A 25504-nucleotide genomic window follows, 5' to 3' on the forward strand; every position below is an offset into this window, starting at 1 on the left:
TAGGAAACTGGCAAGCATGCACAGCCCAGCTTGGGAGAGTGTGTACAGCCTGGGCGGGTGTGTACAGCCCAGCTTGGGAGGCTGTGCACGACCTGGGCGGGCATGCACAGCCCAGCTTGGGAGGGTGTGCACGGCCTGGGTGGGCATGCACAGCCCAAATTGGGAGGGAATGCACAGCCTTGGTGGATGCGCATGAGCCACTGCAGAAAACCTGGACTTTAACAGTATTCTTTAATTAATCTGTAAAAATATGTACCAGTGAAATGAAGAAAGGGACAGGATCCTGTTTTATTACAAAAGGAAAAACTAAAATTCCGGTTTTTATTATTGAAAATAATACATAGAAATGAAGGAATTCAGTCCAAAATACCCAATACAATTTCATCTTACAAACAATTCCATTGAGTGTGTGTGTGTGTGAGTGTGTGTGAGTGTGTCTGTGTGTGTGCATGCATGCCGACTCACACACACTCTCAAGTGTCCTCTGGGGGAAAGGCAGAGAATTACTGTACAAAAACTCGAAGATAGTAAAAACTGTTCCTGTTGTAAGCGAACTGTTCCTGTTGTAACCATTCGATGCCACATGCTGCCACAGAGGCTACTGCGGTAGAGCAGAACAGCCTTGATTATGGTTTATGAGTTTTTCTTCCTCGTACATTTAATGATGAAAATACTATCTCTCCATATACATATAAATATATTTATGCTGTGCAAATTGCAAGTGTAAGATTCCACTGAGTTGGCTAAAGCAGAGCTTATGAAGAAAGATGCTAAACTTGTTAAAATGCCACTCAGGGTTACTTTTTTTTCTGTATGGATGTAATGCATATGAGTGGAGATGAGATGAGTGAGCAAGTAAATGAATAATAATTAATTACAAATTCTGGAAAATGTGTTGCTGTTTTCCTAATAACAGAAATGTTGTGGTTTTGTGCTAACTCTTGCAACATGTCACTGCTATGATCTGAACTCGGTAGTAGGCTGTCTACCATTGAAATAGAGAAGAGAATTAGCATTGTATGCATTTGAGTCTGTGTTTGAAATACAAGAGACTTGTGATGTTACACAGAAGTCTCAGAAGCGCACGAGAGACCGAGAGACCGAGAGACGGCGTAAGATCTTGCACTACCCAACCTGCATGAATCGTAGGTTTTCACGTTCGTACCTTTACTTATGAAATTCATTCATATGGAATTCAACAATATCTCGCTCGTTTTAATGCTTACGAATGTTTGGTGAGTTCATTCTTGAGAAACCCATGTGTCCCTATTTACTGAACCAAAGCCTAGTCCCTCACACTCACTGGCAAGGCACGCCCAGTAACAAGGCACCAGAAATTAGATAAATAATATTACATAAAATACCAAAATACTTTAAGGGAGCCAGCTTCCCAACATTTAAACAAAAGATTTTTTTAATGTTCATAACTTCAACCCACTGAAATATTTTTCCTATTATTTCTTCTCTCTCTTTAACATGTAATTTAGCAGTGATAAATAAGACAGCAAGGCATGGTTTGTTAATACATAACACAAACACGCTCATTAAAAGTCCCTGACTCTTCTGTCCTGTACATTATTATACATGGTTTGGACTCTGGTGTCGGACGTTGAGGTATCATACAACACCATACCATTGGTGGAAGAAAAACGACAGCAAAAAAAACTTCCCAGCCAATAAGAACTGCTCCTCCTTCTTTGGTGTGGATGATCCATCGGGCTCCTACCATTTACCTGGGATTGGTGTGCCACACTCATACCATGCCACGTAGGTGATGTGGGAGTTGCCTCCTATTTGGCCAAAATGGACTGGCTCTTGTCTCACTGCTCTGTAGTAACCTGAAAAGGGGGCAGAAAGAGGCATTTAGTGCTGTCCAAGTGCTTTAGAGCATCCAGTGGGGAGACTTGGTTTTCATTTTATATACCCAAAAGAGGCCCTGTAGTGGTCAGCACCTTTGGAAAGATATGCTTCCAAGTTTGAAATGTTGATACATCCCCCGGTTTTGTAGGAGTGTTTTTGGACCTAAATTTAGCCTAGTTTAGACAAAAGAGGATTGGACTGAAAGTCTTCTTTGAATGGCATATTTCTGTGTAAAGCTAAGCCTAAACTGTTTGTGTGCTTGCATCACGTTAAATAGCTAAATAAAATAGCTAAGTAAATAAAGCTATAACACTGTATGAATGTATTGATGTATTAATGTATGATACATTTTTCTCTATTCTTAATAACCAAACTGAAGACAGCATGAGCTATTTTAGTAAACAATATGTAATGAGCAATCTGGGTGCTGTTAAGTGAGCTGTCTGATTGGCGATGTGCGGTTGCCTGGTAATGCTACCTGGCCTGGACAGGAGCTGGTCTGCAGGCGTCTGTGTGCCGGTTCTGCCGTCGAGGAAGGAATCCACAAACTGACAGTGATCCTCCCCATGACCCGTCTGGTCCCCAATGTTGTAGAATTTACCTGAGCAAAGGTATATTTTGAACTATTAGCTTAAAAAAATGTTAGACTGCAAAATGGAAAACTACTAAGAGCCCTGCCATAACAATGAAAATCTAGTCATAAATTGTAAAAAAAAATAAAATTAAAATGTACTAGTTCAATCGCATATTTAGACATTTCAGCAGTTAATATCTTCTGGCTTCGTATATGTCTGAACATATCTATTTCAGTATCTAATTTCCTCATGGGACTTTAAATCAAGAGAAATAAAAACATTTCTTAATATTAATTCTTGAGCAATGAATAGTATAAATCACCACTAAATTCCTTTCCAGCCTCCTGCTAAAGATCGAACTCCCTGCAGAGTGTAGTCCAATCCCTGTTCCTAAAGATCAACTTACATTTGACACTGTTCCAATTCTCCAGCTCAGTGAACTGGATCAAGTGAGTTCCATGGGAACAGACAATATCTAATCTTATCTCAGCTATTGATCAGACCTGTTCTAAAGAACACATGTTTTGTTTCTGGGGCACTGACCATTGAGAGAGTCACTCAGGTAGATCTTGTATCGCAGCGAGTTGCACAGCTGGATGCCAACAAACTTGCGATACCATGTCCTCTTCACGTACTGCTTGCCATTGCACTCTGAGTAGGAGTCTGTCTTGAAGGGGAACTGAGTCCAGATAGCATCCTTACCTGAGACAACCAAATCAATTCACATTAAAGTGTGATTAATTCACATCCACCAAGTTCCATTCAGTTAAGTTCAACTCGGCTTCTCCAAACAGTCAGTATTTTTATGCATATTAATATATATGCTATGAAAGCTTTTCTTGCTGGTTCTGTAGTGGTGCAAAAGCTGATAAATGTACTGCGGCACAGCTTGTGAGTTTATTTCCTAAAGTAACTTGACGGCATATCATCTGTGTAACATTCAGCATGCAAACACATTCTCTGAAACCCTTGAATGTTTTCCTCCATTCGTTCACTCTGTTTGTACACCTGTAGATCTACTAGACCTGTCAGAGGAGTCAAGGGGCTGATCCATTAGTGTGTTTCCACAAGCCCATTACTCACACTCCCTGCCCTCTATTGACTCATCATTACCACCTTTTAGAGGTCTCTGCACAGAGAAGGTTCTCTTCTAGAGTAGGGTCTCTGTGTTTTAGAGTAGGGTCCTGTTTTCTAGAGCAGGGTCTGCATTTTAGTGATCAGGTTAGATATTTGCACGTGGCTGCTCTCGGTGTCTGCAGGATAAATGTTTTGCCTGGCTGGGACTCAGGTTTGGAATGAAGAATGCGCTTTGATTTGAGCTTCATCGCCAAAGACATTAACTTTCTTTTTCTCTCCTTATCCTGCTCACTCTCTGTATCTTCCCCTTGTGTTGAGTCTGTGCATTGGAGAATTACCTGAAACATTCTCGCTTACTCTCGGGTCAGCTGTTAGACGAAGAAAAGAAAGAAAATAGATGAGACTTTCACAGACACCAGTTTCTTTGAAGGCAGCTTGGTGACTGTAACCATCAAAATGATCTGTAGGCTATAGGAAAGTTACGAATGCTGTCATTCCAGCTTCACACTGGCTACCCCTACGTGGGCAGTATGCCTTGAATATAAAACTATAATATATTCCAACAAGCAGAGAATAGTGTGCTTTTCCATAGAGTCACTCAGTCTCCCTGGTGAGAGCCATCCAGGGAGTCCAGAGCTTTAAGAGACAGTGATTTAGCTTCAGGAAGAGTGGAGGTAAAATTTAATTACTCTCTTCGCTAATTGTCTTTCCACATTGCATCCCATGTACACTCTGTCACTTGCTTGCGTATTCCCTCTTTGCTCCCTTCCCCTTGATCTTCTGCTGTCCCTCCATCATCATCTTCCTCACCCAACCTTCTATCAGCCATTCCTAGTCTCCCCTTCATCCTCCCCAGCCCTCTCTCTCCCGTCCAGTAATTTCTTTTTCGCTTTACCCCCCCCCCACCTTTACCAGAAAGGCACACCAGGCCCAGAGCTCAAATTGTCCCTGTAAACCCATGAATGACGTGTCTTCATTTGTTATGCATTTATGGCATGTTTTTAGTGAGTCTGTAGGAAGGCGGGGGAGGTCTGGCAACAGCCCTTCTCTCCCTGCACACCGCATGTCCGCACGCTGTGATGGGGTCTGAGGTCAGGACTAACACAGCAACATGCTGGACTCATTATGTTAGTCGCACACACACAGACACACACCAGCTCAGTACATACTTCTCTGAGTATTAAAGATCAGTTGTTTTTGATAGACACACCTGGATGGCCTGAGTGAGGTACACTTTTGGGGCCATCACCCTGACCAACTCAGAGACTTTTTTATGGACCTTTTAAAAGCCCATTTGGAACCACGTCTCGAGATGTGGAAGCACAAGCATACCAAAAATAAAATGGCAAACGTCTAGAAGGTGAAATGCGGTTTGACAGATAGACTATTCAAACCATTTTATATGTAACACATACTGGACCAGTGTCAACAGATGTTGTGCCCTGAAAACATCAAACAAAACCTCGATGGTTTGATGGTGTGATTTGCAGTGATTCTACAGACAGATGCCTGCTTGCTATCCTTGCAGCTTGGAGTCAATGTGTATTGCTATGTGATGTGTTTTAACATACCAGACTCTGTGCTGAAGGTCACTGGCTCACTGGGAGGCCCCTCCCCCAGTTCATTCTTTGGCTTCACCTTGAATTCATAGCTATGAGTTAAGGAAGACAGAAATATTATTAATGGAGTGTTAGATGAGCAGTTTTGGTCCACGTAATTTAACCCTGGCTGAAAAGTGCAAAATGTATTGGGCCCATTTGATCACATTGAACTGAATTGAATCATTGCTCTCCTACAGTCGGATCCAACACTTCATCTCATGAGTTTCCTTCCCACAAAGCTATGGCGCTTACTCAAGCTGGTCTTATTAAACAGGATATAGTGTCTAATCTAACCAAAACGTGCTAGTCCCAGTCGCCATTGCGCTCAGCTCCGATTTAAAATGAGTTTCACATTTCGACATCCACAAAGCTATGACACTCGATCTGTGCATTCTGCAGGGAGTGAGTGTCAAGGCCTCTTTAATGGTTCTTCCATGTGTGAAGTACGAATATTCCGAGGGCCCCGGTGCACTGGATCCCAGTTCACATGGAGAGCTGCTTTAAACTGTGGCATGTAAAAAGGGGCCAGATCACAGTCTTATTTCAGGCTCATTAAAAAAGCTAGCAAGCATGGCAGCTCTCTGACAGATGGCTCATGGTGGAGTTTGGATTTGCTCTGGGTCCTAATGCCTCTGGTTTCCTCATCCTCAGCCCAGTTTCACAAAAGTGCAACGGTGATTAAATAAATACCTCTAAGTGTGTTTGGCTGCCATTGGAGTTATGACAAAATCTGTGTGTGTGTGTGTGTGTGTGTGTGTGTGTGTATGTGTGTGTGTGTGGGCAGTGGGGGGGGATGTCTGTATTATGCTTGTACCTGCTCTCAGGCTTAAGGTTCTCCACTGCAGTGTGTGTTTGGTTGGTGGTGAGGATGGAGACCTTCTCACCTTCAGGTCCTTTCGTGGTGGAGATGACCTCATACTCTGTCAGAGGAATTACAACAGTACAGCATTGATCATCTGATTACATATCTGACAGTATTCCTGTCCTCCGTCAAGGACCCATGCAATATATTCTTCCTGCTTGGAAGTTTCATTCGAGTAATTGTTATTGATCTTCCTTGATGGATCCTGAACCTGTGGTTTCGTTGTCAGTTTTCTCCCAGTCGAGGATGATGAAGGAGGGACATCCTTCCACAGTCACCACGGTGAGGTTGGATGGAGGCACACGGGGTGGGGCAGTGACGTTGGTCTCCCCTGCCTCCTCCTCAGGGAAGTAGCTGAGGGACGTGGTGATGGAGCAAGGCTCGTCTGGCTTCTTGTCTGTCTTGTACACCACATGGGGCGCTGGGACACAAAACAGCTTTGTTCAAATGCCAGTGGACGCTAACACTAACAAAGCTAATGAAAACCCATCCCAGCAACTCACAGTGAAGATATTTCAGATCAAATCAATTAACAATTTGATTGGGGCGGAGGAGTAAAGCGGAGGAGTGAATTATAGGGATAATTTTCCTAAAAATGTTGTCTTAGGAATCATCTCTTTACCAATGAATCGTTCCTTGCCCATAGCATCAACTTTGGATGTTGGAATTGAGCTGAAGACAGAGGAGTTTTCCCATGTTTCGAATCGTGTTGCTGTGGTGAGGAAGGAAATAAATAAGAAATACAAGTGTATGAAGATTATGAAGATTAAGATTATGAAGATTAAGTGTGGTGTATGAAGATTAAGTGTGGTGCTATACTTTCAAAATCCCCCCTCTCATCATCTAAATCTTTTTCCACTTATGACAAGATCAAGAGTCCTACTATACTTATAAAGGGACACATGGTAGTCTGATAGTTTGAATGGAGTCTTGCTCTCCTGTCCTCTGCCCTGTTTTACCGTTCACTGGGGATGGAGTTGTTTTGGGTTTAGCAGGTTTGGCAGTCACAGGCAGTGTTTTTGGCTTCAGAATGGCTCCTTTGTCCTGCTTCAAGACAAGGGTCTTGTCTATGAGGGAAGATCAGAGGCTGCATTTAATAACACTGATCTTCAGGACTACAGGATGCAGTTTACACAACACAGTTAGGCAAAAGAAAAACATGTTACTAGCAAATTAAAACGCTGCTATAAAGAGTAACACATCTTTACCACAAAGAGTTCAAAGAACCTTCCATCAGTGAATTCCATTTTAAATGGCTTCACCGTGTTCTCTACTTCATATTCCTTTTTAAGAACCAATTTGTTGTTTTATATGTCTCTCTCTCTCTCTCTCTCTCTCTCACTCTCTCTCTCTCGCTCGCTATATATATATATATATATATATATATATATATATATATATATATATATATACATATATATATATGTGTGTGTGTGTGTGTGTGTGTGTGTGTGTGTGTGTGTTGCACAAAACAACCTAAAAAAGGCTGTGTATGTGTGCATGCCGGTAATAACCAGTACCAGCAGAAATGAGAGCCATTCTGGCTAAGCTGTTATCAGTGGGTCTGTCCCCTAACCACAAGCGCTCCGGTACACCCTTGTCACATAATCAAAGCATTGTTTTTGCTATTCATGATTAGGGACTTCAGAATGTGCTCTTATTAACAGGCTGCATCTAATCTGCATGCTAAATATCTGTTAGCACTCACCCAGGCCACTGAGCTTGCCCACCAGGTTGGTGTTCTTATTGATGGAGGAAGGAGGTCGAACAGGAGAACCTGGAAACCAGAATGAAGGAGGCTTCATAAGGGCTGGAGTAAAGAAAAATCTCAAGCACCGGAAAAGCCAGATCCAAGCAATGTATCCTGCTTTCATGCAGCACATCCAGCACCACTTAACAGCGAGCACTAGTCCAAAATCATAGAGTTGCTGTTGTCTGATGGTCTCGGTAAATCTTCACGACTTCAGGACCGGCAGCGAGGTTCAGTTCAATAAAGCTCCATTTTTAGCCCCACAATAGTCATGTCTAATGTAAAACGGTGAAAGACTTCAAGGCTGTTGTGGTTGAAGCTCTGCTCCAGTTGGTTCTTAATGCTCTCAGGCACTTGATTCAAATGAAAGATTAATTAGCTGCAGAATCAAAGAAGTTGGAAAATGTTAAACTGCAGTGTTGTGGTATTGTGGGTCAACCGTCTGGTCTGGGTCTACTTTTCTGCAGCATTAATAGACATTTTCAGGGTCATATCGCTGGCCTTCTCGTGCATAAAAATGCTGCCCAAGTCTGTGATGAGATCTTTGTAAATGTAACGGAAATGGAAATGGAAATCTTAGAAAGTCATTATGTAAGTCATCCATTGATGCGGTTGTTGATGTTGATTTTGTTGCTGTTTTGGCTGTGTTGTGTTGTCATTGTTTGAAGGCTGCAAGCCAGCTATACTGATCACAGATTGGTCTTGATACGTTTTATGGTGAACACTCTGCAGATGATTGGTGTATGGTAGGTGCACAGGAGCAAAATATCTGTTTTCCAGCAGTGCAAGGTAAATCTCTAACTCAATGAGGAAGTCTTGACAGGGGGCATTTTACTGTCAAGGTTCCCAGAACTCTTTCATCTACTCTGTCTACACAAAGCGTAATAATCAGCTTGAAATAAGGCCAAGAGACAGGCTTTAAAGAAGCAACATTTCTTCAGGTTAAATGCACATTTCTGAAATGTACTCTGCAAAAATCCAAAACATATGTTGCAAATTAGCCTTGCAGGTCTGGGGCCAAGTATTTGATAATCAGAGGAATTAGCTCCAATTTCTTTGTAGGGTAAAACAGAGTATTAACTAACATATGAAGGTCTCCATTCTGAAATATAGGTGCTTGTAATTATCCCTCGACTATGCGTCTCCGAGAACAGTGCTAAGAATAGGAGCGGAGAATCTAAACATCGGCACATTGTTCTCAATCTATGGTGATGTTTGCTCTGTTCAGTGTATAGTATAAGGGTCTCCACTTTCAAACTGTTTACTCGACATGGAGCCCCTGTCTAACCCACATAATGATGGCCATCAGAGCCAGCGCCGTAAGACATGGCCACGCCTGTCTTTTAACACTGTCAGAACTGTGGAGCACTTTTGGTTGTGATCATATCAAATCTTTATGTTGTGTGAAATAAAGGAAACACATGATAAAACAATGTAATTCAAGCAATGTATGGAGTTAATGGAAAACGACTGAAAAAACACTGTTCTTATCCTGAATACATGAACTGAAACACTTCCATAAAGTTCCACGGAGGCCCAGTGTTCCCACATGCTTTTAGTCAGTTCTCACAGCCAAAATTAAACTGACTTAGGCTTATGGCTCCTACTCTGGAAAACTAGTTAAAACTGCCTCAGGAAGAGCAGTCCAAACTTTGGAACAGCAAACGGTGGACGAAAAGAATCCAGATCCTTGCAACTTGTGGCGAGAATAAAAAAAAAAGAAACAATAAAGTGCAAAGCTGAGTGCAAATACAAGCCAAAGCTTCATTTGCTTAAAATAAAGGCAAAGACCAGCAGATGCCATACTTCCACATGGGGAAGTATTTTCCAAAGATCTGGCCGGGCCTTACGGTAGCGATGGCCGGCAGTTTTTGGACTGGCCCAGAAGCGTGCAGCTCTCATGCAGCTTTTGGCCAGCCGGCCTTCAAGGCGCTTGTCGAGGGTGGACTGCAAACGGGCCGTTACCATAGTATCGCTCCTCGACAGAAGTGCGCGCGCGCCCAGCGTCGCCACCACCCTCAGGAGATACAGCTTCAGACAGCGAGTTATTAGCTGCAGGGAGAGGGGGGTGATTAAAACCAGCGTCGCTGACCTGCAGCCTCTTCCTGGAGTTGAGGTGTTAGGATGATAGAAACTGCTTGTTTTTGTTGTGGACTGCTGGTTTGACATCATTACAATTCAAGTATTCCACCATTTTGGCAGCAAAACCATCACTTTATGAGCAATAGTTCTGTACACAATTACATAGCTGAGAACACCTCTGAAAATACAGTAATCATCATGAACTCAGATTACACAAAGCAATTACTCTGTTCTGTACAGTGACAAAATTCTGGTGCTGCCTAAAAAATATGAACAAATGTTCATTTGATTTGATTTGAGATTTTAAAAATAGGCATTTGAAAGTTTAGAGTCTTAAATGATTAAAGAGCACCACCATTTTGTGATCTTTGTGTACAGACCTCCAGTGAAACATAATGGACATGGACAGTAGCAGGCTGATGAAGGTCTCACACAACATATACATGCAGACACTCATGCACACATCAAATAGCGTGAAAATCCCAAGGCGGGAATCCCAGTATTTGCTAAAATGAAGCCGTGTAAACGTTTGTAACCACAGAATGGTTGTGTTGAGAATTTGACAAACCCAGTTACTGTTGTTTTTTTTTCTTCTTTGCCTCAGAAAGAAAAAAACTGCATATGTTCTCAGAAGACAGTGGCAGAAAGTAAGAGAACACCATGTCAATGGCCTGGAGCATGAGCGAAAAAGGCAGCTCGGCCGCGGTGGAAATGGTTGACGGACTGTGGCATGAAGCTCGCGCCAGCCCTGCGTCTGCAGAAGCTTGTGAAACATGAACAGTGAAAGGGAGGACACGTGTGAAACGCAGCAGGCGGGCGAGCGGCCGAGCCGGCTGATGGAGCAATTGTCGGATGGACAGAGATGGATGGCAAGACATGGGCTGTGAGACAGATGGGGGGGCGGTGGGGTTATGCGGGTTAATGGTGGTTGACAGACACACGCTCTGGGCGGCACTTTTTTACCAGTTCTGCCTCTGGACCACGTGACTGGTTTGGGGAAAGAGAATCCTTTGTGAAGCTCTCCATTCACTGTTGAAAGGAAAAGAAGGGGAGTTGTTACGCAGAAAAGGCACACTGTGTGGGCTTCACTAGCTGCTAGCATGAGAAAGGCTGTTAGCATGGGCCGACCTATGGGGAGGCATTTGGGGCAGGACTGTAGGGGTGTTGTGGGGTGTTGTGATTGTTCAGTCAGGGAGGCAAAGGATTTGGGCAGATGGTGGGAAGGCAGTTGTGCCTCATCATAAATCACGCACTGTTTCGCTTACTGTAAAGCAGTCAGGAAACCACTGAGCGTGACAGCCAGTCTTCACCCAAGCCACATGTGGTGGGAATTCTCCAGGCTTCTTCTCTCCCAGCCCTGAAGGAGGGTCACTGCATAGGTTTAGCTTCCCCCAGCACCTGATTCACCTGATACTCTAATTAGCTGATCAGTCATTAGTCATGTGGGCTAGAGTCAGGAAAGTTCTGCACTGGTTCAGCTCCACAAGAGTGGAGTATGGGACTCATCCCACAGGTACACACTGGGCTGATCCAAGATCTCTGGGACCTGCTAAACTCCTGTCCTCCTTCAGTCTAGCTTTAGAGCAGAGATACAAATGGCAGAAGTGTGTTTCATCTCAAATGCACATATTATATCTTGTTTCCATTTGAGTCAGGAACACTACTTTAATAGGTGGCTGATGGCAATGCAGTGGCAGTCAGCATGGCTTTACTGGGAGTCATGCATTTGAAGAACTAACAGTAGTTAAGGGGGAAGGGAGGTTTGGACCCAAAGAATGCAAAAAGCTAAATAGGTAGAAGAGATGCAAAAAGCTAGAGAGATACAGATGGAAGGAGTAAGAGAGGGAGGCAGAGAGGCATTGACAGGTGGTAAATGGGGCAAGAGTGGTTCCTTTACCCCCATATTTCCTGGTTGAGTTGTTGGCCCTGGGGAAAGAAGGGGGTCTTATGCCATTAAAGGAGGGGGAGAAAGGGTTTCTGCCTGTAGCCGTCTGGTTCCGGACGTCCACTGCAAGGACTGAATCGAAGAGTTTGGGTGGAACAGACAAGCTCAGGTCTCTCAGAAAGCCTTTACCTGGGTAGAGACAGATAACAGTACCTTGGGTTACAGTGTGTTGGAATATATGAGGGGAAAGAACCTAGTGCTGTAGAATTCAACCAGTAGGAGTGCAGTAAGAAGCATTGGTATGCTAATGCCAGTGTTAGCTGTTAGCATGTTACTATGCTAATGCAAATGTGTATGAGAAGTGTACACATATTCATCACTGTTCAGTAACTTTGGAACAACCAGACAATGTAGGTTTGGTGGTGTGATTGTGGATGTAGTAATGTGCATTCATTCAGCTCCTGTAGAAGCAAGACACAGTGTAAGACTTGTTGAGGAAAAATCAGAAGCTGTGAGGTCAGATATTACTCCTGGCAAAGGCTACTAGACAGCTCCCGGACAGATGCCGGGGTAGCAGTAGTATGTCTGACAGCAGAAAGTGGCAAGGAGATTACTGTGGTGAAGTCACACTCCACTGAGATGCGGACTTTTGGCTGTTTATGGAGGGCAGGATTATAGGATTATGACATTGGATGGTGAAGCAGGTTGTTTTTGGTCTGCCCATCCCTGACTCTCATCCGCCATTACCCACTCTTATCCAAAACAACACATGTATGATCACCAAGAAATAGTGTAAGGCTTCAAGTCAAGGTTTTCATTTCATTTGTTGGAAACCGGCAGACAGAGAAGTGGTTTTGTTCACCCAGTTCAGAAAAAGAGAAGGGTTTAGCCAAAAGTGTAAACGTTGTCATAGCAAATCACTGAGGAAACATGGAATTATACATTACCTGCTGCCTGAAATCCCCTGAAGTTAGTCTTTAAACAACAAACCTTCACAAGAAAAAGTGAACAAGAAAAACATGAAACGTGGGAATTACCCGATGAACTATGAGTGGTGCTAGGTGCCCTGGTCTGAGAAAGGCTGTGTCTGGTGCCATCTGAGGGGGGCTGATGGGTGGTAGTGGTGGTCTCACGAGGGGATCGGGTGGGCAGGAGTGGGGGGCGGGTGGTAGAAACCGCCCCTAGCTGAGAGGATGCATTTCTAGCATGGCTGTCAGACTCTGTTTTGAGAAAGAAGGAGCAGAACGGTTTTGACTATTGAGACCACAGCTCTCGGCTGGCTCCCTTTTCAAACAAATAGCACATATGGGTTTTTTTTTTTAGTCCCACTATCCCTCAAGGCTGTGGGATGAGGAGGGATGTCTGTTCAAGTGACTGTCATTCAAATCCACGCCATCGACTCTGGATGGCAAAGCCTCTTGAATACCCATCAAGCTCCCTGATCTTTCCTCTTTCCTTTCTTCTTGCTTTGCCATTTTCCTCCAAGGTTAGCCATCATTACGGTTTCTACTAGTTCATGGACTCACTATCCGTCAGCACCGGTTTGACAGAGAATGAGAGGAAGACAGGAAAGGAGGAGGAGCTCACCCCAGAGCACCACCTCTTTGCACTGTAGCTGGAAAGAAAAATAAGTAACTGGTGTCTTTTGGCATGCATCAGCTTCATGCAGACTGAACCACAGGCAGTGACTGAAATGCAGTGATGCTGAAAATGAATGAAATCTCTGTGAAATAGGATGGGGAGGGGGGGCAGCATCTGGCCAATGAGAAAAGACAGAGAGGTAAAAAGAAAGTGACTGAAGGGATGAAAATGGTCAGTATTCATTAATTCATTAAGTCCAGTATTCAATCATTCATATTTAATTTAGAAATGTCTATTAATTTAAGTATGATTTGATGTTAAATCTGTACTAAAATATATTCATTCATGTATAAATAGGAAGGAATTTGTTGGAATATCTCAATTCCCATGTTTGCACATTCTTAGGATACCTTTCTGAGTTTGTACTTGACTTAGTAAGTGTCAATTAATTGACAAATACATTCACTTGCATCCTGACTTAGAGTTGAGGGTTGGGAGCTGAAGCTGTATTTTAGTACACTTTCTTTACTGTTCATTTTAGAGAGTCCAAAACAAAGCAGGAAAGTGAGAGACACTCACAGAAGACATATAATGAAATGGAGCTGTGAACAGATCAACTGACAAATAGATAGATAGATGGATAGATGAATACGTAGAGTTGAATAATAAAAACTGGACTTTGGGCTCAGATGATGATCAGAGGATGAAGAAATAGATGTACCTAGAGGAGCTGGATCGGGGACTAATGCAAGTGGGACTTGTAAAAATGAGATACCATGCATGAACAACAACAGACTTCACTCTGCATGGCACACTGGGAAAAAACTTACACTGTGAATTCCATCTCTGCTGATCAGGAATCCTCCTCTTCATGGAACCAGGACTTTCTAACTTGCAATTTGCTTGGATCATGCCAGCATGCAACCAATCATAACAAGCTGATGATTTCAATCTCCACCCACCCCAACCACCCACATCAGCAAGACTGAGAGGGAAGCATCTGCACGCAAAGCTGAGTGACTGGGAAATAAAATCTCTCTGTTTTACCCAAGGGAAGTTGAGGCCATTTTGGCTCATTGGATCTGGGAGCAAGTGCAGTTTCCTGCTGGACCAGAGGAGGTGCTGTGGGAGATAATGTAATTTTTATAACAAGGAGATGCTGAAACATAGAGACAGCTGGCAAATCAATGAAGCTACTCCAGTGCAAAAGAGCAAATATGTTTTATTAGAAAAAAAACACCCCCTGTACTCTGTATATCTCTGAGGTTGTGTGCATGCATTTAAATGGATGTGTGTGTGAGAGAGAGCGTATGGGAGAGACAAAGATTGAATAGACAAATGTCCAAGTTGGTAGTGCATGACTGTAATAATATATTCAACAGTGCCAAGAGAAGGGGGGGGGTAAAGAAAGCAAGAGATAAAAGATGGAGATAAAGGAAGAATAAGGAAATTTACCAAATGATGTCTTTGGCGCTCCAGGAAATGCGGGATTTGTGTGCAGAGGGGGGAGCTGTGTCTGGGTCCTGTTGTTCAGTGCTACAGGACAGAGGCAAAGCAAGAATATGCTTTCAAAGTGCCTGGAAATAAGCAGCTGCAGACTCACTACACATACTCACACTGAGATCAGACACAAACAGATGTTAATGGACAAACACATTGCTCTTTCTTTCATCATCTGGCAGAATAAATGTCGTGTGGCTTACCAGGCCGGGGAGGGAAGAGGACGCGGGGACTGATTGGCTTCTGCAAGAACGAAATAAAAACCTTCTTTCAGCAATGACCTGTTACACTTTGTGGACTGAATAATGGCCCACATATTGATGAGTTAGTTTGTGTTTTAATGCGGTGTTTGGGCTTTTTTTTACTACCAGCGTTAATGTGACTGAACACTGAACTGGGTCTTTGATCATTGGTCCCTTAGTGGTTTTATGATTTACCCTGGAGTTCCTTTTTCAGCATTTGCACTGTACTTAATCTGCACCTCCCTCTGGACCAGTTCCTCAAGAATACACACACACACACACGTGGACACTTCCACATCTGGAGACCTAATTGAATTCCACAGCATGTGCTAAGTGTGTGAAGTGCTGAATGTTCTTGTTGGGGCTCTGGGCCAGGTTTGGCATGTTCCTGATCAAGTTTAATATTAACAGCATGGTGGGGAGGGAAGAGGGGAAGGGGAGATGACAGGAGATGAAAATAGAGGTGAGAAAGGACTAAAGGAGGAGCAAGGTGAGGGGAGAGGAGAGAAAGTATATTTCAGGAGTTTTATATGTAGGAAAGCGAAGGGCCTTTTTTCAACACCTTTTAAGGTCCCCCAGAGCAAGGCCAGTTACAGTGTGGTCACAAGAAACTGAACAGTTTAATTCTTCTTTTTCTATCACTAGTGCACCAGTTCAGCAGCACTTTTTTCAAGCACAAACCAGCCCTGGCTGCATGTCTATGGGAATGTTTGGGAATGCGTTTCTCTCTTAGAATCATTGGGTCTGCTGCAGCTCCCTGTTCAGGAGTTTTATGATCAGCAGGAGTACGTACCACTGGCTTGGTCCGGCTGGGCTTATATGTCTTCTGCAGGTTCTTGTCTAGGAAACAGAGGACGTGAGGAGATTAACTCTGTTGCAGAGTGGTGAAATGAGAGCAAGACTCGGGAGTGAGGAAGAGTCCAAAGTAGATTTACCGACACCTGTGAAACACCCCCCCCCCCCCACCTTTGGATTTGGTACGGCTGTGGTCATTAGTGGTTTCGTAAAGTCAGAACATGTGGGTTTTGTTTTCCTGCATCATGTTGTTGGGCCTACTCCCTGTCAACACTGGAATACCGGACAAGAAAAGTCATTTGTAGAGCTGGATGTTCAACATTCCTGAAGATGTGAATAAAAAATGACGTTTGCAGAATGACGTTCCCTGCGGTGACACATACCTGCACTGTTGGTGCTGTGGATGATGGGCTTGCTCCACACCCCACTGCGGTCATCTTTGTTGGATCGCACACCAAACTCGTAGGGAGTGTTGGGCTTCAGGTTGTCGATCACAGTATCACTGGTGGGGCATATCTGGTAGATCCACTTCCTGTTCCTCTCTCTGTAGCGGACTGTATAGTACCTGAGAGGATGTTTTTGCAGATTACAAAATACCCAAGAGAGTAAAGAAAGATTTAATTGTTTTTCAGAATATCTCCAAAAGGTTTATTTGACTTCCACGGTGGATGAAAATTAGACATCAGTTCACCTCGGAGGTTAGTTTGAAGCTGGCTCTAATGACACAGGTTACAAACTCCTCCTGGAGTTTTCGCACTACCATTCGTATAAGTTGTCAAGGACTAAACTGTGTCCTACTTACACCAAAGAGCACAATTATATGGATGGAAAGAACTGAAACTAAAGCTTCCAGTGTATAACTAGCAAAATTATCATCTCTGTGATTGCTGGCCTGTGACGATGTCACCTCTGCCAAGACACACAGCATCCCAATAATGTAGAAGGTGAAACAGAACACTTGCTTTGACAAGTGAGATAAGTATAGACGAATGACCCGACCGGGTGGCAACATGTCGGAACCGTCGCTGTTGTCCTCCTGCTACATGCCACTAATCCTGCCGCAGGCGCGAGGTACGAGACTGACAGTGTCAGCAGATTGCATTTCTCCACCTCTCCAGGCTCCATTCTCCCTGTGTCCACGTTTCATCATGCGCAGCAGCCAGGACACACACAGATGGGCAGGCATTAGGCTTTAATAAGAGCACAGGCCGGTGCGAGGCCTCCCTTCACAGCCGCGTGCACGTGGACATGTGGCGCGGTTCAGTGTTTCCAACGGTTTTTCCAACGGCTCGCCCCAGTCTCGCAGCACAAAAGAAAAATACATAACGCAGCATATGTGAGACAGATGAAAGAAGCAGAATAAAGATAGAAAGAAGTTGAAAGGTGCGTGAACATGTCTCAGTCATGCCTTATTTCTGAGAGATGATGGACAACAAACACACACACCTGCCTTTGCTGAAACCCCTAACCCTTGCAGCCTTTTTCCACTAAGGCTCCCCATTGCTCAGCATCCTTCTGTACAAGACTTATGCAACACAGACCATGGAGGCCTGCCACTGTGAGGAGAATATCGAGCAAATTTACAACTGCTTTTTCTCAGCATGCAGAGCCAAACTGGACCTCCTTTGTTTGTGTGCAAAAGCTGCAACAGTTTAAATTTCCTGTGCATTCAAGACAGGAATGAGTAGGATGTTCGACTGATCTTTGTTAGGATTTGACAGAGACTGAATTAGCCCCAAATATGATACAAGGGGCCTTAAACAGTCAACTGTTTGGGGTACATATATGGAGATATTTAGTGTAATCATAAGTGTGTGTGTGTGTGTGTGTGTGTGTGTGTGTGTGTGTGTGTGAGAGAGAGAGAGAGAGAGAGAGAGAGAGCGAGGCTCACCCATCCTCCAAGCAGTCTTTCATAATGTTTCCTTCATAGGGGGTCTTCACATACATCCCCCATGACAGAAGCACTGAGGTAGGAGAAACAGTGCCAATGGCCAGGTGAAGTGGTTTCTCCAGGTTCACCTTACCTGCAGAGAGAGCACATCAGCTCAAAGTGCATATGAGGAACAGCAGTAATCTAAGGTTAGTTTCACCATGCCATGCAATGGTTCTCTTCAGGATATTAAAGTCAAGGACTGTTACTGGTTCAACTGTTTGATACTTTTGGAATGGTACTATACTGTGACTGAGATTTTTCCTATACCTGTGCATTGTTTCTTCACATCATTGGCTGGAATTGGCTGGACAGCAACCAGGTACTTGGGTTCGGCATCTAAGAGTGAGAGAGATGTTGAGACCATTTACTCTGACATGGAAAATGACAGGAAAAATCCAAAGCCAAAAAAGATCTTCTGATTCTGCTCCCTGGACTGTCTGGGCAGTGGGAGTTTTGTGTTACCATGGCAGCGGAACACAAGCAGGGATAAGTGAGACACTGAGACAGGGGAACATGAACAACTTGTTTGACGATGACAACATGGCCCTCGGGAACAACAAACCGTCCGTCCCCTTGAGGAAGCAGCCAAACAGCTGGGAGGCTTCTCTCTTCAGAACAGTGTAACTAAGAGGCAGGGCTTAGATAGATTCACGTTTGATAGGTACTTGAAACGCTTTCTCTTTAGAATCATTCGAACTGTCAGGTCTTCCCACTAAGCAGAGCACAGCGGATAAGGACCATAAGCCTCTGCACGCTGTGTACTTGGGAGCAAGGAGTTCCATCAGACTGCAGAACACCAGACGTGTCTGCCAGGGCCAACCGTGAGAGCTGTTGTTTGGCAGGACCCAGGCTGAAGACACATTAACGCACAATTTCATATTAGCTCTTTAAGCATGAGTGATGACTAAACGAATGAGACCACTCCACTCTTTGCATGGAATAGCCAATAAGTAGAGGCAAAAAATTACCACTCTTGCAACAGCACAAATCCAGGATAATGACACATTTTTGATGCATGCAGTTGTTTTTGGCCATAGGCCAATTGTGCTGCCGCTTAGCCTGTTGCGTTTGCCACTGCGTGGATGGCTACGCTAAAGCCAGCTATGGTTTATAAGTTTCACATGCCGATTCTGAAGCTAGATATGGTCTATAAGGTTCAAGCGTGTCAAAGCCAAAGCCATTTCAGCCATCTGCTGTGCATGTGCGTCTGATCCTAATCTTAGCCTCCGCAGTAAGCGCGGTCAGACTGCTGCTTGCATTGAGTAAGTGATGTTAATGAATGATTCTGCTGTGTGTTTGTGCGTCAGCAAGTGAGTCCTGTAGGAGGCCAAACAATCAGGGGCCCCTTCTATTCCTCACAGACAGGGCTTTGTTCACCAGCTCCTGGACCATGCTCACCCTTGGGGTTTCCCTGGTGCCCCAAAAGGCAACTTCAAAAGGAGCTGATTTAGGAGTTCAACTGTGAGGCCTTTGGTCCACCATGGGTGCAGGCATGCCCCCACTGATCCTGGCATTGGTGGCTCAAGTGGAAAAACACCGGTGGGTGGCCATCCAAACATCAGAGCAAGATAATCACCTTGAGGTAATGTTCTGGAAAGCTGCCTGGTGACCAAAAGTGCCTTCAGGTTCTTATGCTTGTCCTCACTCGTGTATAAAAGCTACAAAGCCTTTATGTGAATACTGTGTATTAATGATTAGGATTTGTCAAAAGTCTAGTACAAGGGTAAGAATGGCAGTTGCCATGGTAACAGCTAATAGAGAGCTAAATAAACAATATACTATACAATGATGAAACTAAGCATGGTGGAAGTGTCCTGAAAAGCTAATAGAGCTTTGTGGTAAGCTAGAGTCATTTTTCACATGTCAACCTTTTGTTGGTGTTCCAGTGCCTGGAGCATCCTTTGAAATTCATGAGTTCATTTGTTTTTAGTTTTCATGAATCATCTCAAAGTTTTAAATTCGTATTGATGTACTCTTGGTCCAATGTCTGAAAGCAGTAAAACCAGCTCCCAGAGCAGCTCTGACCTTAGACTATGGGTCTTGTAAGCTACACACAAGACAGCTGAGAAACTGATCACCAGACTTGGATGACTGATAAGAAATGGCTCTGCAGAGGAAAACAAAAACGGTAAGGAGTACTTAGGGTATGGTCCGACCTCTCGATTTTCAAAAAGGATCTATCCATTTGAAGTGAAAAGCGACAGCTGCTATGGTCTGTGCAACTTCATGTATCTTGCTATCCACCAATGCATATCTAAGAACAATCTGTTTGGTTACAATTTCACTTCTGTTTCCGGTTTCAGTCATGAGAACAATCTAACGGTTTTGGAAGCCCAGAAGATGGTTGTTTCGATGCAGTTGAAGATTAATGAATTCTGGTTTCATGGTTTTGCACTATGGTCTGTAAAGACTTCGATCTCTGCGTTTTTGTGTTTTGTGGGATTTTTGGCTCTGATGCAAAGAATGAATCCTACATACTTAATCCTGAAGTTACAATGTGATAAATGTCCACATCTGCAATAAGACTTACCAATCTCTGTCTCATAAAGTTCTCCATTCTCTGGCAGCTGGATGAACTGTTTGGAGAACATGCTAGACCCATAGCCCAGTATGTAGCCCTCAAGCTTGACATCAGGGTTGGGTCGAACAAACTTCAGAATAACAGTGTCACCTGTGGCGTTAATCCGGACCTTCATGTTCTGCCTTCGCACTGTGGAGGAAACATACAACAATGGACTACCATTATTAAACTGTTTCATTAATTTCATTAAAGGGAATTCCTACTTCACTGGAATGTGGAAATGATTAGTTACATACATCTTAAGTTTCTCCTGGTAGACTATGGAATTTCTGATTTATGAGATTCGGGGAGATGCTGAAATGTACTATAATTTTTGTGGGACTGCATGTCATGTAAATTAGACATCAAAGTAAGTTAAGGACATGTTTTTTTTTTTTTAATATTTGAGCCCACCCACTTGTCTGAGACCACATTACCATGACCATAAAGACTATAATGTAGAATTATGAGCCATTGCAAATTTGTCCAGACCTTACATTTTTACATGGCTGTATATATAATACATGTATGCCATGCGATGATTACCTTCATGCATTTGGTAATATGATCTGCATCATATTACCATGATCTGCATACCATGGACATAGCAAGTGTCCTGTTTTAGGTTCAGATTTGACTGTGATGTGCAAAAGGTTCCCAGATACAGTGACACAGAGAGTTGTTGCTACAACTGCAGTTGCACTGGGAGGCCTCTGATAAGTGGGAGTGAAGCATCCCATCTCTCATTGCTCTGAAGAAGGCAGCGTGAAGGACATCTGGAAGCTCATATCCTGTACCTAATCCACTAAGTCAGGCAGCTGAGTGGAGAGTTTCCTTTCCTACTAGTTTCCCTATCAATCAGTAGCTCTACTTGATACACTGTGTTAAATAGGCCAAAAGAATTGCTTCATTAAGTTGACTTGGAAGTGCCTCGTTACAGAACACGTTATAGTGCATTCCAAGTGTTACAGGATTGTTATGATTATTATGTGAGTGAGTATCAGTCACATCAGTGTAACTCACACAGGAAAACTTCCCAAAAACAACTTGTTATACATGCATGTAAGCGTTCATTCAGACCCAACTCTCCTAATGGGCCATGGATAGCTACCCTATGGGAATCCATGTAGAAAACCTTCTGGGTCTCTTGCTTTGATCATTCTGCTTGGTAAAGTGTGTAATAATGAAGTGGATGAAAAGATGGAAGTGATAAAGGTAAGAATATTTTCAGTCAGTATTTAATCCTTGTCTATAGTTGCGTTAGTGTATGGTAATTCAGGTAATTGGGAAGTGGGTGAATTGGGACATGGTCAATCCCCCCCCCCCCCCCCCCCCAAAAAAAAAAAGAGGCCTAGACGTTCTTCTGTATTGTGTCTTTAAGGTTACCATCCCTGTATTTATTCTGTGAATTAGCTTGGGAGTCAAGTTACTTGAGATGATTCCATTATTAAATAATATACAGTGTCGTGCTTTGATTCGTGTAGGAGTCATGTCACATTATCTGATCTCATTAGCTTGGGAATAATGAGTCTTTTACATTACTAGCCAAAAATATGTTTTCCATTCCAGAAAACTTTACCATTTTAAGACCTGACATGACCAGCAAAAAATGACCAGTCTTGCTGGAGGAGATTTAAGACATGGCTGGGCAGACCGGTTGGTGCTTTCTCCTCTGTGGTGAGTTGAGTTCAACAAAGACAAAATAGTTTTGGAAGAGTGCATTGCACAGCATTTCCAAATCCGCAGAAGGTAATGGAACTACATTGTAATGCACGTGCTAATTTATCACAGGCGGTTCGGCAGCTATTAATATCAAACATCTATCAATGTTTAGAAAAAGGAATGTTCTTGTCCTTAAGACATAATCAGGTTCCCTTCCAAACCAGCAGCCACAAGTCAGTTAACACATTTCCATTTTGAAACGAGAACATTTTCGGCACTCTTGCAGTTCGAGATGGAGCAAAGCCAGGAACGCTGCTGCAGGTGGAGCGGACCAACGCCAGGACGAACTTGGCAGCTTCTTTGGCAGAGTCATTGTGTGCATGCAGGTGATGGCTTGTCCTTCGCGGCAATTAACTCTATTAATGGCTTCAAACAAGAGGCCAGGAGAAACCGGCCTTTGCCATTTGCTCTCAGCAAGTGGCTTTTTCCTGTCAGCCGGACCATGTCAGTCCTTAATGTGTGCATGCTTAATGCATGTCCCATGACACGGAGCTGATTTCACTTCCCGTAAGTGTTCTGGAAGTTTCCAGACATGTCCAGTGTAAGATGCTGAAATAAAGTGGGGGGTGGGTGTGTGTGTTCCAGAATGCCTTCGTGGGGTACTGTGTTAGCAGTGCGAAGATTTGTCTCGCAATTGGAATGTTCTCTGAGAGACTCGTTCGGAACAGTGCCCATTCCACTCTTGCATGCCAGGTGCTGGTTCTGCCCTGCCGAGCTGATACCCATCTGGCACACTCTTCTCTGTGATTAAACTTATAAACATGGGCCTGCTTGATAAACACCATTCCATGTTTTGGCCTGGAGCCAATCTATGTGGATCACTCAAATTTCATTTGGAAAACTAAAATATTTATTTGAACCCCTGAGCTGGACCCCACCAAACAATGTCTTGACTCCAGATGCATGGATTTTTTGGAATGCCACGGTGCATCCAAGGTCTGAAATATGAAAGCCCAATCCAACAATGCATGGTCAGCATCAGACAGAACTTTCCATGGAAAATCCAGAAGCCCTCTTTTCTCCTTATAAACGCATACAGTAACCCCCACGCTCTTCTGAACCACCTCAAATGACAAACATAGGCCTGGCTGCTCCAGATGAGTCAGAAAGGGGGAGGGGCTTGAGGCTCTATTGCAGACCCCTAGCGTGGTGTAGACGCTTCTCTTCAGCTGAGTTTACTGCACATGGTGTGACTGCCTCCATCTCTTTGCTCCATGACTACACCCGTCACCAGATATGACACAAACCATCATTTCCTGTGACCTGCCAACTGTAGCCCCACCCTCTTTCTTCTCTCTGTTTCAGCTGTACTGTGTTTCTTGTCTTACTTTTCTTCAACTTTCTCCTCCCCTTTCATCTTTCTCTCTGTATAGCACTCAATCATTCATCCATTCACTTATTCACCCAGTCACACAAAAAAACAGACTTTAGGATCAGTGCATAGGCTTTGGCTTGTCTTCTCAGCGCACACGCGCGTGCGCGCACACACACACACACACACATACACACACACACACACAGACACACACACACCCACCCTTACCTCAGCAGAACTTTAGTGCGGTCATGTTTTCCAGTATCTTAATCTCTGTTTTCCTTTGCTTTTAGGATGTGCTCCCGCAGACACAGATAAAGGCATAACGTGCTGTGTGCCTCTCAGCCGGGGCTACTGGGGGCCCTTCTTTCATCTTCTGTCCTAAACCTAACAGCGCTGCATTTCTCCATACAACAAAACTCTGTGATTTTAACATATTTGAGCAGCTCTGCCAAGAAAGCACGCTAAAATATTTTCCACTGTTTTTTGTACTCTCTTGAAACAATTACCTAATCAAACACCAGGACGTGATTTCAACGCATGTTGCAAAATGGTATAAAATCTTTTTGCAAACTTGTTACCCTTGACGGGGGTCTTTAGCGCCAAAGCTTGCCCTCCTCTGTGCTCCACGGTTCATGTGAAAAGGTTATAAAGACAGAGCTGCATGATAACAGTAGCCAAAGGGCAGAGCCTGAAATGATTACACAAACACACACACACACACACACACACACACACACACACACACACACACACTACACAGTGCAGGGTGTCCATACACCTCCAGCACTGTAGACAAAGAGGGCTTGTGAACAGAGCTGGGAGTGATTGACACAATGCAGGACAGGGGCATGGGGATTATCAAAAATGGGGTCAAGGGGCACACACTGATATGAACATGGGGAAAAAAAAGCAAAAAAAGGATCTTGCAAGGATAAAAGAGACCTTTACACACACACACACACACACACACACACACACACACACACATACATGTGCATATCACATAAATACATGTGCATGATGACACATGTTGACATGCACATGTACACACACATACACTGAGCTGCTCGCTGAGTCACACTAACCGATGTTTGGTCACGTGCAGGCTTCGACACACACTATCTGCACACATGAACAGCATGCTCAGACACACTCCCTAACTTCTATGTGAGGACACGTGCACACCTGTGCCCACTTTTGGCCAAGCATGCAGACACAGACACACACACTTGCACATCTGTGCCGTCTTGGCCGGCTGTGCCGCTCACACTGCGATTTCAGATGACAGCAGCGTATTGTTCGAGCCGCCACATCGCGCAAACTGCTTCAGAGCCTGGGTGATGTCACCCCCCCCCATCCCTGGCGCAGCTCTCTGCCTCTCTGCTGCCAGACTTCTCCCACTGCCAGCAAACCAACCAAGAGACAAGTGTCTGCTGCCCCCACTGACTGCCCACCTCTCCCGGTCACGAGTGAGACACAGGACGCCGCCAGACCTGCTGCCTGTGTGGGAGGACGGAAGGGTAGGCTGACGCACGCACGCACGCGCGTTCCCAGATCCACCTGCAGCACCTAGACTTGCTCTTTTACGCGTTCCTAAACTCTCAAGCATCCTTTTACTACAGCTGGTTGTGAGTCGCGTTTTTGTGTCAGCGCTTTCTCCAGATTCACGCAGCATCTTGAGGCGATCATGTGCGATGACGCTGTCAGACTGCACTGTCACTAACAATAAGTCACTCTGTCCACGCATGCAGCTTTTAAGTTGCCCTCTAAATATGAGCATTAAATCAGCACTATGCACTCAGCACAGCACCTGAAAATGTTCTAGCACATTTGCAGACTTCCCGAAGCCGGGACGTGTTTACATTATGCATGCGACTGTGCCAAAGGTCGGCGAGGTCTCCAGGTGCGCTTACCTCTGACCCTCTGTGCAGAGGACAGAGTGAGGAGCAGAATCCCAGCTACGAAGAGGAAGAGGCAGGAGAAGAGGAGTGAGGATCCGGGCATGGTGCACAACGTCCTGGTGTGGGTCCGGGTCTGAGTCTGTACACGGATGCCACTAGAGTAACTTCACTAAGACCTGCTGCTTCTCCTGCTGCTGGAGGCGTAGAACTCTCTCTGTCCACTGAGTCTACAACTGCTGCACAACAGACTCCTCGGAGTG

At 44.2% G+C, this 25504-nt stretch overlaps 1 protein-coding gene across 7 annotated transcripts; it reads right to left on the reverse strand.

Annotated features, from left to right (window-relative positions):
* Positions 1 to 269: 269 nt before the first annotated feature.
* Positions 270 to 25504, reverse strand: abi3bpb (ABI family, member 3 (NESH) binding protein b). Of its 7 annotated transcripts, XM_027018748.2 has the most exons (23): positions 25257 to 25504; positions 20274 to 20453; positions 18011 to 18079; positions 17702 to 17834; positions 16194 to 16375; positions 15809 to 15855; positions 14977 to 15016; positions 14729 to 14809; positions 14321 to 14395; positions 12730 to 12912; positions 11705 to 11881; positions 10771 to 10836; positions 9691 to 9777; positions 7684 to 7752; positions 6935 to 7042; positions 6598 to 6687; positions 6187 to 6396; positions 5928 to 6033; positions 5084 to 5163; positions 3851 to 3880; positions 2979 to 3137; positions 2339 to 2461; positions 270 to 1838 (listed from the first exon to the last, which is right to left on the reverse strand). In XM_027018748.2, exons 1-23 carry the CDS (start codon positions 25345 to 25347, stop codon positions 1723 to 1725), a joined length of 2502 nt encoding a protein of 833 aa, XP_026874549.2. In that variant the 5' UTR covers positions 25348 to 25504; the 3' UTR covers positions 270 to 1722. The 7 variants fall into 7 exon arrangements, with proteins under 7 accessions (XP_026874549.2, XP_026874551.2, XP_026874553.2 ...); XM_027018750.2 differs by lacking the exon at positions 14321 to 14395; XM_027018752.2 differs by lacking the exon at positions 12730 to 12912.

Source organism: Electrophorus electricus, chromosome 21 (genome assembly GCF_013358815.1).
Source record: "Electrophorus electricus isolate fEleEle1 chromosome 21, fEleEle1.pri, whole genome shotgun sequence".
NCBI lineage: Eukaryota > Metazoa > Chordata > Actinopteri > Gymnotiformes > Gymnotidae > Electrophorus > Electrophorus electricus.